The 14,423-nt window shown below is 36.0% G+C and overlaps 2 protein-coding genes and 1 pseudogene across 2 annotated transcripts; 1 reads left to right on the forward strand and 2 right to left on the reverse strand.

Annotated features, from left to right (window-relative positions):
• Positions 1 to 7,497: 7,497 nt before the first annotated feature.
• Positions 7,498 to 8,282, forward strand: LOC125576145 (annotated as a pseudogene).
• A 428-nt stretch (positions 8,283 to 8,710) lies between these two features.
• LOC106356631 (dirigent protein 10) lies at positions 8,711 to 10,600 on the reverse strand. The gene has a single exon (XM_013796361.3). The coding sequence runs from the start codon at positions 10,089 to 10,091 to the stop codon at positions 8,874 to 8,876; it is 1,218 nt and encodes a 405-aa protein (XP_013651815.1). The 5' UTR covers positions 10,092 to 10,600; the 3' UTR covers positions 8,711 to 8,873.
• Positions 10,601 to 10,950: 350 nt separating this feature from the next.
• LOC106356632 (glutelin type-D 1) lies at positions 10,951 to 12,484 on the reverse strand. Its single transcript, XM_013796362.3, has 3 exons — positions 12,207 to 12,484; positions 11,344 to 12,064; positions 10,951 to 11,254 (listed from the first exon to the last, which is right to left on the reverse strand). The coding sequence occupies exons 1-3, from the start codon at positions 12,400 to 12,402 to the stop codon at positions 11,101 to 11,103; spliced, it is 1,071 nt and encodes a 356-aa protein (XP_013651816.2). The 5' UTR covers positions 12,403 to 12,484; the 3' UTR covers positions 10,951 to 11,100.
• Positions 12,485 to 14,423: the final 1,939 nt, after the last annotated feature.

Consider the following 14,423-nt stretch of genomic DNA (forward strand, 5'->3'; position numbering starts at 1 on the left):
GAAGCCTAACTAAGGAGACGAACACATTCCCTAATATATTACTACATGTAGCCGTTTTCTTGTCCGGTTCCGGTATTGGCTCATTTCCACGCAAACGAGGGGGGAGAGGCCAATAATATATAAAGATCATTGCGTAGTTCTTAAAACTATATTCTTACGTTTTCTGCCAAATCCTCAATTCCTAATTAGTCTCAGCCAAACCACTACACACTAGCCGCGTCAATGGGTGCTCCACTAAAATCTGCACAAAAACAGTATTAATTCTCTAATAATAATGCTCTTAGTTTTTTTTATTCACATGCTCTTAGTTTTTTTATTTGCTATGAATCAAAAAATACTACTTGATGATACTAAGTCTATTACTCAAAAACTAAAAGTCTCTAACTCTAGAGACTTAACAAGTTGTTTGCTGAGAAGTTATTATTGGGTCAAACTGGAATAGTTTCCATTTTGTGCTGAAATGAAAAGTAATTATGTGCCACACGTACGGACTTTCAATGCACGTAATATGGCTTAATATCCGTTGGATCCACTCATTTCCCAAAATTGCAGTTTGATTAGATTTAAGTAGATTAATTACAGCTGTCAAAGAAAACCTTGGCTTACAACACCGCGTAAATTAAATTACGTCGCATAACTGTATATTTATGGTTACAAAATATGACAAATGAGTCGACATTACTTGTCTCGTTCTTCAAATACAGCCTTACACATAAAACAACAATTAATCTGTATCACATTTGTTTTATCCTCAATATAGAAAATTATGGGTTTTCAAAATCACCTTTGTTCAACCCTGTCAGAACTCTGAAAACGATATGATAACCTACCTGTTTGTTTTATCATTAAAAAAACTACCTGTTATTTTCCAACTTATGGAGAAGTGAATGATTTTTTTCAAAATATTTTATAACACTATCAAACTCTTAAAATATCAAAGTGAAACATAAACACATTGCAACTAACTTGTTAATAGCTTGATATCTTTCTAATTGGTTTCAACAACACCAAGCTTATGACAATCCAATTTACCTGATAAAAAGCTGTAGAATCGAATAACGAACTTTCAGTTGTTTTTCATTAAGATTCTACAAAGTATCCCAAATATATAAAAATAATTTTAGAAATGTATTTTGTGGGAACCGAAATTTCTCAAATCGAAATTTATAGTGAAAGAAAACGTTAATGATTTTGATTCTCTATATAACCACCTAAACACAAAAAAAATGAAAAAAATATTGAAATGATTTCTATTGATTTTGGATTCAATCTTATTAAATGTTGTCTACATTTCGGATTCAATCTTACGATCAAGTCGAACGTAACTCAATTTATAAATATTTGAAAAGAGATCAAATTATGTTTGCGACGTTCGTTTACTATTCGGATGCAAAATAAAAAACAAAGTATAGTGAAATAAAACCTAAGGTTTCTAAGTGAAAAGAGTTTCTGTAGCGAAAGTTTTGTCCCCTTTCTTCTCTGTCCCGACCTTGTTTATACACCTTCAAAGTCGTCTATTTTGCCATTTTTCCATAGATACAGATCTCTCTTCTTTCCATATTTCCTCTGATATTTTATTTTTGTCAAGATTTGAGTTTATCTCTTACGGAAATCTTCCATTATCATATTTTATTCCTTATTCATCACCAAGTAAAGTAGACCATCATTAAGATTGTGCTGCTTTACGTGCTAAGCCGTAAATGAGATGTTTTGTATCTTGGACGGTTTTACAAGTTATGCGTTTTTACGAATTTTCACGGAAATATTGTCAATTCGCTCGAAGTTGCAGTTTTTGTGCCGTTGATTTGATGAAAGTAACTTTGTTTTGTCGAAAATATATCGGTGTTTAACTTAACCGCTTTACTTGTCGTTTGGCTAAATTTTACGGAAAACAAAGGATTTCTTGTTTTCGAACGAGATTCAAGTGAGAACATGATGAACATGGCGATGCTCAGGGAAGAGAGATGAGGCTTGGGATGATCATTCTTCTTGAGGAGAGATTGGTGATTCTTGTGAGAGAGGAAATAGGCTTGGGTGATGCTAACTCTTCTCAAGGGAGCTTGGGCGATGCTTGTGGAAAAGAGAGGAGGCTTGTGCGATGCTCACTCTTCTCAAGGAGATTTTGGGCGATTCTGAGGAGAGGGAGTAGACCTTGGGCGACGCTCATGCTTCTCGAGGAGAGCTCATATAATGCTTGGGGAAGAGAGATGAGGCTTGGGAGATGCTCATCATTCTCAAAGGGATCTTGGGCGCTGCTCAAGGAGAGAGGGAGAAAGCTTGGTGATGCTCATAGAGCTCGAGGATAGCTTGGCATTTATTAGGGAAGATAAAGGAGGCTTGGGCGATGCTCACTCCACACCTTTGTTACGCCTCTTTCGTTCTCCGTTTTACAAAATATTGTTTTGTAAAACTGTTTTATAGGCTGTTTACACCCTAATTTTGTATCGTGTTAATGTTTTTGAGCATGATGTTGCCGATGGCATTTTATGTCGGACCTTTGTTGCTTTCGAGCACTAGCCTTATAGGCTGTTTTGGATTTTAATAAAATCGCCTTGAGTTAAGATTTTACTCATAGAGCAGCTATTCGTAGAGAGATAGAATATGAGTTGTCATCTGATTTCTGACACTTAGTGAATCAGAGTATTTGTAATTGCATTAGATGAGAGTGTACGAAGGCTCTCCATTTGTATAGCCTCATAAACGTTCAAGTACCAACGAAAAGATATATTTTGGAATTCTGTATCGGTATTTTGATACTATGCTTAGAGATGTTCGAGACCAGAGTTTTGGGTCTAGGACAAGACCTAATCTTACTCTTGATTTACAATAATTTGTTTGACTTAAACCACCCATTGTGATGACTGTTTTGACCACTCCACCAAATTTTGTCTAACTTGGTTCTTAGTAAGAACAGAGTTAGTGATGCAACCTTTCGAAGTTTTTTCCACAAGGTATATATTCTGGTTTATCTTGTTGTCACCTATCAAAGCCAAAGAGACATTTCTTCTTAAGAAGATTATGATCATTGGTCTTTAGATTTCATTTAATCAATGGCCATAAATTGTGATCTTTGATAAAAAAAAATTAACCAATGAGAAAGAAGTGTGAGGATAAAAAAAAATATAACTTTGAACCTTTAGATTAAAATCAATCAATGGTCTTGAATTCAGAGTTGAAGAGATGGTTTTGTTCTGCACAACTACAATACGTCGTGATAAAAATTACACTTGATGACTGACTTATATGAACGTAACGACTAACTTATACCATTCAGATACAGTTTAGGGTTTTGGGTTTAAGGTATATGATTTAGGGTTTATGGCTCTTAAGTGTGTCCACTGGAAAATATAAGAAAGTACACACATTGTAAGTCAAGAAAGTATCTCAAGATCAAGTTAGAGTCTCAACTTGGAAATTCAAGAAAGTATACAAATATAAGGTTTTAAGTAATATATCTCAAGATCAAATTAGAGTCTCAACTTGAAAATTCAAGAAAGTACATATTCAGTTTGTTTATATTCACTTGATATTGATAAGAAGAGTTTCAATATAACTTTTATAAGTAATTCAATTCCATTTTTCGATTTAGTGTATGAGGTATGTCTGAGTTATATAAAAGACACGGTTGAGTTATCTAAACGACACAACTGAGTTATATAAACATTTTCTGATTTTAGAGTATGTTTGAGGTATGGTGAGTTATATAAATTACACGGTTGAGATATATAAATGACAAGGCTGAGTTATATAAAACATAGCATAAGTTAAATACAAAATACACGGCTGGGTTATGTTTCTCACAGAGAAACACACAAAATACGGGTTTGCTGCACCACTCAGGTGATAACTCTTCCATGTCTCCAAGCTTCATTGAACTACTCTGCGTCTTCTCTGTTGAATCTGTCACTTCTCTCTGTCTCTTCCATTCTCTTCTCGTTCAAGCTTCTCTGTCATTCAGATCTGGAAAAAATTGGATTTCCAAATCTGGATATCAAATCACAAACAATACAAAATCTGAAAGAGAGTGAGAGACATACCTAAATCGTCTCTTTTTTCTCTCATGTGGCCCTTCATCAATAACCAATATTCATCATAACCACCACTGACAACATCAAAACAAAATCCAAAAGTCACATTCTTTTTAACGATGCACACAGTGAAACCAAATCTACCACATGAAGAAACAAAGAATCAAGCTTTTAACAATATAATCACATAGCTCTTCGATACGGGTGATATTGAGATGGAGACGTTCATTAATCCAACCGAGAATCTAGTTTCTTTCAATGAATACACCCCAAAATCACCCACTTGGGTGTTTTCGGAATTTATTTGTCTTTTCTCCTCGGAATGCAAACTGCTTATAGTTATGTGTTCGGAGATTGGCATGAGGTAACTTAGCCACAACTGAATATATAAATCAGCTGCAACAGAAAAATAACTCAGCCACAACATAAACAAAACTCAGCCACAAACTCCAAAATTTAAAAGTGAGCGTCAAAACATACCGGAGGAAATGATTTCGGAGAAGAAGCTTGCAGGAAATACGATTTCGACGATGACAATAACGGATAAGACAGGTTCGAACAGACGATTTCGGACAAAAAAACGATAAATAACAATGTAGAACGGTTATGGTGGAACAAAGTTCTAGGTTTGTTTTTCTTTTAACATTGAATGTTTAAATTAAGGGGAACATTGATTGATTGTATTTTCCTTTCTTTTTTTTTCTCACATTTATTAGTGACATGGATTATAGTTTTAATGATGTGAATTTGTTAATTAAAACCAATCTCAACTTTTAAAAAAATAAACAAGGATTTTTAATGTAATTTACTAAGGGTTAAAAATATTATAGTAATTTAAAAATTTTCTATAACACTCTAGTAATATAACAACTTTTCTACGGTTTTCTAGTAAAAATGTCTTTTTATTATCATTTTGTTTGGAATTTTTTTTTTTTTGCTTTAAGCAAGGGACCCTGTTAGTGACTGCATAATTAATTGACGTTCTTATAAAAAAATATTTAAAATCTTTCATTCACATTGGTACCAAAATCAATTTGGCATTTCTTTTGCTATTCGCATCAACATCTAATTTTGACGACTGACATTTGTCAAATTGTGATGTTTAAGTTAGATAACACAAAAGTAGAACAAACAAAATCATAAATGTCACATCTACAAACAAAATATAAAGACACGCGTTACACTAAAGATGTGGAATGTAATCGTTTGCCAAAACTTCAAAGACAAGGGAGAAAATAGAGTCACGAGAAATAAAATGATTTAAATAAATAAATGTATAGGTTGTGATCAGGAATTGAGATAGCATGAGTTTGAGTTTAGTTGGTTGCTTTACGATTAGAAAGCGACTCTTAGACTATGCATCTTTACTTTAATTACTTTGTTAGTAAAGCTTTTCCATTAACTCATTAGTTAACGAATCAAATATGTAACCAACTAATCAAAGCTGGGGGTGTTTATATTATGAAATTGATGATCACTTATAATGTTACACGGAGCCTGCTTTCTCCTTTTCGGTCAAAGAATATCTTTTGTTTTTTTAATCTACATTTCACTAGTAGCAATAGTAAATTGTACTATCGATTCATTGAAGTGTAGAATGTCTTAGTTAACTGGCTTACATATTACGACCAGATTGTCGAGATTGTGATTGATTTTCATCAACTAGCTCAATTTTCTTCGATGTTTATACTAGCTTGTAAGATGATTGCTTTTGTTCATTGTTATCAGGATAACTTGTCTTACATAATTGCGTTGTTTCTAGGATGTTCTAGTGACACATTACACCACTAATTAACGCCTAAATTCGTGAATATAATAACATGTTTGAAGGAAGAAAAAAACTCATGATAAGTAGCAGCAATCACACGACTAGTTTTATCTTTAATATACAGACCGAAAGTGCGAAATAGCCGGTATCCACTTTAGTTTTAAACTTGTTAAATTGTCTTTGTTCACACAAAATCATGCTCTTAGTATTTGAGGGATGTTAACGTGTTGAATTGATAGGCTTGTTGATCAACAAAAAAAAAAATGATGGGCTTTGTGTATGCTTCAGGGCCATATGATCTTTGATTCGTTGTCGCGAACTTCTCTGTTTATTTAAGGAAGTTATGCAAGCCCACAACACCTTTGCATGCAAAGCGAGCGCTCTACCATTTGAGCTACATCCCCATTTTAGAATACCTAATTTATTTTGTATTACTTTAATCCCTCCGAATTTGTGGTATATAACACACCACCAAAAGCAAATTTTCTGTAAAACAAGCAGAAAACGTCACGTGGAAGATATATATAGTAAGGATTTTCGCGAGTCTCTGAGCACTATAGCCCCAAAAACATTATTTTCACGAACAGTAGTGACAATCCATATTTTTTTGTAACTTAGCATGTGTTAGTGCAAAACTGCATGCATGGCAATATTTGTAGTAAGATAAACGGTGAAAAGATGGTCACAATATAACTATGCACAAAAGTGTCAAAAGAACCTATACCCCTTCAAACAAAAGCCAACCATGTAAGTTTCAATAGTTTGTGCTACAAAAGCACGATACTAGCTAAACTTATGTGGAGGAACAAAACTCTGTTGGTTAATGCATTAGAGATAAATGATGATATTTGTGTACATAACCCGTTCTGAAAATTAAAGGATTCCAAGCCAAAAATATCTGAAGCCTAAAGTTGATATATCAAGAGAACTAAAAGCTGTGTAGGAAATGGATTTCAATCTGTGATACCCATGAAGGGAATGAGAGCAAAGAATACTAGCTAAAACAGTCTAATATATATATATATATAGTTGATCCTAAAAGACTTAATAATCTGACTTAAGACCCAAGCCCATTTTTGATATGCTTGTACCCAAATCTCTGTGTGTGTCATTGTCCAATCACTATTTTTGACCGGAACATAACCGTGGAGTGAGTGCGATGTAGCAATGTAGGTTTTGAGCCGGAATCATACCTAACTTTCTTCACTCGTTCGGTTCAGTGATTTGAACCAAAACCAACATATCAAATCAAATATAGAAAAGCCCACAATTCTTGGCTCGTTATTCTATACGAAAATTAATAGGAAACAACAAAATTAAAATTAGTAATCGGTGTATTTATTAGTACCAAAATAAAATAGATATCAATTTCTTCCTTGTGAACCAAGAATAAGATTTCTGATGAAATTAGATAAACTATAAATCATAAACGAACCTGATCAGAAAAGTATTGGGGATTTTAAACGTGATTCTTTCCTTTTCCAGAGTAGAGATGTGTATCATTTTGAAGCGGTTTAGATCATTAGAATGGAAATAAAGTAGAAAGGAAAATAGGATCTGTAAAACATTATAAAAGGAGGGTTAGTGTATTCTATTTCGTTTCATTCACACATTCATCAGCGCTTTTTCATTCAGCTAGTTCAAGATTTGCTTCCAAAACTTTCTCTCATCGATCATTCTTGTGATCTTTCTTGTTTGATAATGGCAACAAGAACGAGAATCCTCAGCTTCGTGTTTGTGATGATGATGATGATCTTCACGGTTCTCTCGGGTTACTGCTCGGCAAGGGTCTACAAAGTTGGAGACTCCGAGGGATGGACAGCCAAGGACGAAGTCTACTATGCTTGGCCGAGACCGACCATAAGGAGTTCCACGTGAGAGATTCTCTCGTCTTCGAATACGATCCCAACATCAACGACGTGACTCATGTTTCTGGCGCTCTAAAATACGAGTTATGCGACTATTCTTCTCCTAAAGTCGTCTACAACACTGGACAGGATATCGTGACTCTCACGGAACCAGGTCTTCACTACTTCATCACCTCGAACCAAGCTCAGTGCGTATTGGGACAGAAACTCGAAGTTCTTGTCATCCATGACCCTTTACGTCCGGTTCCTCTACCAACACCTAGCAAGTTCCTATCTGTCGGAAAAACCTACAAGGTCAGAGTCTCAGAGGGATGGAAAGTCTATGATAATGACTTCTATAACAAGTGGAGTGAGGAGAAACAGTTTCATGTTGGAGATTCTCTAATTTTCGAATACACCAACGAAGTCAACGACTTCTACGAAATCAACGGTGATTTAGAATTCATGACATGCGATCCAACGTCTCCTGTAGCTGTGCACAAGACAAGACACGATCCTGTTAGGCTTACCGAACCAAGAGTTCATTATTTCATAACCTCACAGTCTGGTTATTGTGAAGTTGGGCTTAAACTTTGAGTGATGGTGGAACCAGTACCTAAAGCATGTTACTTACCCTAATTTCCCCAAAAAGGTGGACTTGCCAGCTATGGAGCCTCTCAACAACTGGTTACAGACTTTCAAACCCCAACCCCATCATTAAACCAGCTTGGAGCTATTGTTGTCTCATTCTCTTGTCTCGTTTAGCTTCTTTACTGCTTTGTTACGAGAATAGTTTCATGTTTGATTTAAACGTAACTGAAGCACAAAACTAACATATTATTTTCATAACAAAAGATACCTTTTAAATATCTCGACAAAAACAAAGATAAGAGTTTCTAGCAAATTCAATTTACCAACATTACTGCAATTCCTTTTATTAATACAAAGGGAGACTCTTTTTCTTGCATAAGGGTTTATCTTTAAATTTATTTTATAAAAAAAAACTCTTTAGCATTTTCTCTCGTTTGCATAAAGAAAGTTGTCTTGAAAATGCAAACAGAAAGAACTGAAATCTTCAACTTCACAAACAAAAACAAAAGTTAAACACAAAGTCCAGTTTCATGTATTTTCTTACACAACTCTTTCACATTTAGATTACAACTGATAAAACCACATGCACCAACCAAACATTCTCAAACTCCAACATAAGAAGAGGAAAACAAAGCAAAACTAGTAAGATAGATAAACAGTACACTGGAGAACAGTCTCAAGTCCATCAGTGAACTGATGCGGCTGCTGCTGCTGCGTCCCGCTAGATCCTGTAAACGTCTTCACAATCGCAAATCCTCTAGCGTTCACATACTTCCCGGTACCTCCCATAACTCCTAAATGTGATTCCGAAGCCGCTGTCCTATGAACACCAAAGAAGCTTATACTATCTTCATAACCACCGCTCTCAAACATGGCAGTAAACGCCATCGTCTGGCTAGTTCCATCGACCGCACTCGCCACATAGTACCCCTGCGCTTTCCCGAGCAAACCAGATCCGAGTTCATGCCCTTCGGTTAGTTCATCGTCTATCACAGTCATCGTTCCGAACATAAGCATCTGTAGAGCAGAACCGCTCGGGAGCTGGCCGCCGTTAGCCACTGGCAGACCGTTTAAAAGGTTGTTGTTTCCGTTATTTCCGTTGTTTTGGAGAATGTTGGCTGTGGTTCCGCCGAGTCCAACGAGAAGAGGGACGTTGTTGTTGTTGACGATTCCGTTGTTGTTGTTGTTAGATGGAACTCCGTTGGTTATGGGAAGGTTTGCGCCATTGGGTTTAGCGAATGGGAGTTGACCACTCAAAGCCGGGTTTGCGACGACTCCGGTTACGGCTCTCGCTGTGGGGTTCGAACCGCCGAGTATGTCGTGCATAAAGAACACTAATGTGTGGTCAGGACCTACAATACCACCACCACCGCCAAGAGCTGGACCAGCACCTGCACCACCACCAAGGGCTTGCCCGGTACCTACACCAGGACCGGTGGCTGAACCAGCAGCTGGTAAAGGACCGGGACCAGTGGCAGGCAAGGAGCCTGGACCACCACCAACCGGTAAAGGACCAGGAACAGAGCCAGGGATTGGTAGAGGACCAGAACCAGTAGTAGTCAAAGAACCTGAACCACTTGATGAGACTGGCCCTGTACCTGCACCGAGACTGGTGGCAGTAGGACCTGAACCACTTGATGGTACTGATCCTGTTCCTGCACCGAAACCGGTTCCTGCAGAGCCTGAACCAGTTCCAGCAGAATTTGAGCCAGACGCTGGTAAAGGACCAGGGAAGGGACCTGAGCCTGGGGTGGTTGTGGCTGGGAATGTATCTTCTTCGTCAAGAAACCGAGCAGCAGCTGCGAAAGTAACAAAGAGAGCTATAACCAAGAAAGAGAGTATATTTTGACCTGCCATTGAACAAGAAGGATGATCAGAGAAGACAAGATTGTTGTTTGAATTATGTGATAAGCAAATTCTGGAAGTATATATATATAGACAAGAATGAATATATTAAGTAAAAGAGTTAAAAGAAGAAGATGGAGTTGATGAAATGGAGCAGGTGATATAGCTATTTTCCATTATCTGGTGGTTTGGTTCTGGAGAAGAAACATACAAAAACAATTTGAAAATAATCGATTTAACTTTTTCATAAGATTTGAATATTAATTCGTTAAATTACCCAAAGACTATCTAACTCTATAATATAGTAATTAAATTTAACGATCTCACCATGAAAAGTTCGCGCTGCTTGACTTGCCCCCATAATAATTTTAAAATTTAGTATATTTCTTAACAAATTTGATGTCTACACCTATAATCATATGTAAGTTTACACCTATTTTAGCATTTGTGCACCAACTAAAAATAATCTTTGGATTCGCCCTCACGCATACTTTATTAACTTTAACAAAGGAACCTTTAAATGAGTATAATTATAAATGAATTAGACCGAAATCCTAGTTAAGAGAGTACAGTGCTCTCCGGTTCGATTATCTCGATTCCTGGTATAAGTTAATAACCTTTGTGAAAAAAACTATATATCAGATATAACTGTCATAATGTTTTTTATTTCGTCATCTTTACGGAGTGGACGAGTTATTCAACAAGTATATCGAGATCAGAGAAGTGGAAACAACCTACTTGTTCATGGACCGTAGCTGTTACTCGATGTATACAATAAAAGCACAAGCACGACTACTAGTTTTGGTTGAAACATGATAAGGAATTCTGGAAAGATAAAGACAATATCGATGCAAAAGTATCTGAGAGTCAATTAGAAGAAGTTTTTCATCCTTTCTTATTTATTCAAATCGCAACAAGGAGAAGAGAGCACCATAGTCCATAGAAACCAACAGAAAATAAATAAAACACACTTTCCTTAAACCACAAACGAAACTAAAACCACCAAAGCTTAGTTCATAATCTAGTTGGGAGGAGGGAAGAAAATGGCATCAGAAGTCCTCTTAGATCGGAAAGCCTTCTCCACCTCCGGAGCAACCTTAAATGCCGCCTGCAGAACCTCCGGCGACAATGCCTTCCACACAGATGTCTTCCCCGCCAAGTGAGTGAAAATGGGACTGCCAAAACATTCAGAGAAACTTGTTCAGCAAGCTTCTTTAAATAAACCAAAAAAATATGATAAAAAATAGAAGAAAAAAGATCTTACTCAGGAGTGGTCACAATGGAGAACCAAGACAAGCCATCAGAATCAGCAATCTTGGAAACAACAAAGAACCTAGGAACAATGAACAAAGCACCAGCTTTCACATGAGTCTCAAGAACTCTCTTCCCATCAGCTCCAACCACCTGAACACGACCGCTACCACCAACGATGTAAGTAACTTGAAGAGCAGAGTCACAAGAGAATCCAGGAGAACACATGGAATGCCCATCGATCCTCACAAGATCAGCACCAAAACCAACTTCACCAACCAATGGAAGATTCTTTGTGTTCAACACGACAACTCTTCCTCCATCCTTGATATCAACATCAAGAGGAGCCTCCAAGCAGTTCAACACAAACCCTTCCCTGTCACCTTTTCTAGGTGAAGGCATTTTCAAACTCCCATCAACTTTGACGATCCCGTTTCCTGTCTGAGACCCGACAAGCTTTTTCACTGTGGTCTCATCGAGATCCCATGCTCTGCCAACAAACTCGGTTGAGAAACCGGTGAAGATTCCATTTGAACCAGTTAAGTAAAACTCGGTGAACTGTCCTGCCTTGTGACCCTTGTGAGTCTCACCAAGGAAGAGGATGACTAGCTCAGTGTCTTCATTGTTGAACCACCATGTTACTACACCGAAAGGTATAGCTATGGAATCTCCTTTCTTGATTTCAATCACTTTCTCCTCCTTTTCAGGGAGAACAATTCCAGCTGTTCCAGATCCTGACAAATGTTACACGGAGACAGTACTTTAATATCAGTTTATGGAACCGTTAAATAAAAACATATGAATCACAATAAAAAAAATATTTGCATAAAACAAGAGAGTGACGTAATCAACGGAAAGATCTAAGAAGACACGGACCTTGAAGAACGTAAGCGACCTTGGAGGAATCAGAGTAGCGAGGAAGAGCTAAGCCATACTTCTCGAGAGCGAGCTTAGCGGCTCCAATGTTGCCATCACGTAGCATGGGTAGCTCTTCAGGGCACCATGCAAAGTATGAACCTCCGTCTCCTCCGTACACTTTCTTCGGTAGTCTAGGTGAAAGATCCAACTCCATTGTTAAAACGCTAAAATGAAAACGGTGAAAGAATGATAAAAGGAGAGAGATGACGAAACTTTTGATGTGAGAAGTGATTGATAGAGAGAACGTATTTATAAGGGCTTGAGAATATCTATTCGGTTACTAACTGAGAGTTTCTTGGAAACGTATATTTGACTAAGGATAAATACGCTGATCAACTTGGATAAGTATAGATATAATAATTAATAATTTTAATTTGAGTGTTTTTAGCGATTATTTACCTTATTTTCGACTAATTTCAATATAAATCCATTTAAAATATAATATTTTGTGTATATTATAACTTTTCATTGTAGTGTTAAGTATTAAACAATGTTTCTGTTTACATAAAGAGATCCTGTAATTATTTTTTTGGGCATTCTAAATTTAAAATCTTGTGTTTTCTTAATTGCTATTCAGATTTGGTCAAGAATAACTCAATAATAAAATCCAGTTAATATAAACAAAAAAGGATTAATAGCATCAACTTAGTGATAAGACTACATTTATTGTTTATTGTCAAAGTCTCAAAGATAAAACTCCATTTAATTAATCATTTAATTCATATTAAAACGTATTAGAATAAATTTGGTTGAAATTTTGCAAAGGATTGAAGTTTTTGGCATGTTTGACGTAATCCACTGTGCTATTATTTTGGATAATCAGCTAAATGTTTATCCAGATAATTCTTATCGACTTATCCAGATAATCAGCAAAGGATTGAAGTTTTTAGTATGAGGTTGATTGGTTTGTGCTTTGGTTGCTGTGGACAGCAAAAAATATTTCTACAGCCACAATATTTAACAATCAAGCTTTGCTTTGATTTTTGAAACCTACAGCTTCGTTTCTTTTTTTCCTTTTCTTTTGGCTGTAGACACTAATATTTCCACAGCAAAATAACAGTGCTTTAGAAACTTATTAATAAATCTGTGAGTTTTATAACATACAAAATCACAGCAAAAATCTTACAGCTACAGCAAAAGAATGGAGTAATGAAATCTTCTTCAATTCCACTACATTTGCTAATCCATAATGGAGTAAAATGAGATTACTCTAACAACAATGGAGTAAAAAAAATCAAAAGAAAAAACAATAGAGTAATCCTTTTTTTTTTTTACGAATACTTATATTTCTTACTTTAAAATGTAATAAAATTAAAATAAAACTTCACTTGTGGAGTTTTTTTTTTGGTCAACTAGTAACGCTTTTCATAAATAGCTTATTTTCCAACTATGGAGAAAAAGTTCACAACACATAATAACAAACCGCTGCTATACTAGTAAATCGAATACATAAACTATGGATAAGAGGAACCATTACACAAAAAATCAAAGGCATAAAAAAGTTCTCTGAACTCGACTCCAACATATAACTGCTAAGGGAGATGAGATGATGCCACTGAGAAAAAGCATACACGCTGCTTCAATATATGAGATATCAAACAAAGTTATACACTGGAAATTAGACAAAGAAAAATTTAATAAATAAAAAAATGTTCAACTCTAATTAGTACAAAGCTTTTAAAAAAAAAAACCAAAAATAAACTAATGCGTACCAACTTCTTAAGTCCAAAGTGGACAATATTGTATTAATCGGACAAAATAGAATTGAACATGAGATTTCACAGTCCCAACAATTGGTTTCAAAGCACCAGGTTTGACGAAGATCTGCAAGAAGACCAAAATACCCTTCGAGGAGGAACAGGATCCTTTAAATCGGAAGAAGAGGTCTCTGGCAGAGACGTCAGAAGATCATGGAACTTGTGATGTTGTGAGAAAAGCATTCTCAATGCGATTGGGTGCCAGATGTCAAAGACACGGCAAGATAAGGTGCCAATGAATATCGCAGAAGAAGAAAAAACATTCGATATTAGTGTGATTCTTAGTTTGAAAAAGAGAATGTGAGGTATCAAACAAAGTCCAACATTTTAAACAAATGAAAATCTAATGTATAAAAAGAAATGTTCAACTCTAATTAGTATGAGACCTTTTGGAAAGGAAACCAAAAGTAAATCCATG

Source organism: Brassica napus, chromosome A7 (assembly GCF_020379485.1).
Source record: "Brassica napus cultivar Da-Ae chromosome A7, Da-Ae, whole genome shotgun sequence".
NCBI lineage: Eukaryota > Viridiplantae > Streptophyta > Magnoliopsida > Brassicales > Brassicaceae > Brassica > Brassica napus.

Excerpts from the sequence above, each read along its gene's own strand:
- LOC106356631 (XM_013796361.3), bottom strand. The coding sequence starts at position 10,091 with ATGGCAGGTCAAAATATACTCTCTTTCTTGGTTATAGCTCTCTTTGTT.
- LOC106356632 (XM_013796362.3), bottom strand. The coding sequence starts at position 12,402 with ATGGAGTTGGATCTTTCACCTAGACTACCGAAGAAAGTGTACGGAGGA. Across the intron at positions 12,065-12,206 it reads GGTCGCTTACGTTCTTCAAG|GATCTGGAACAGCTGGAATT; the intron begins GTCCGTGTCTTC and ends AACATTTGTCAG. Across the intron at positions 11,255-11,343 it reads TCCATTGTGACCACTCCTGA|TCCCATTTTCACTCACTTGG; the intron begins GTAAGATCTTTT and ends ATGTTTTGGCAG.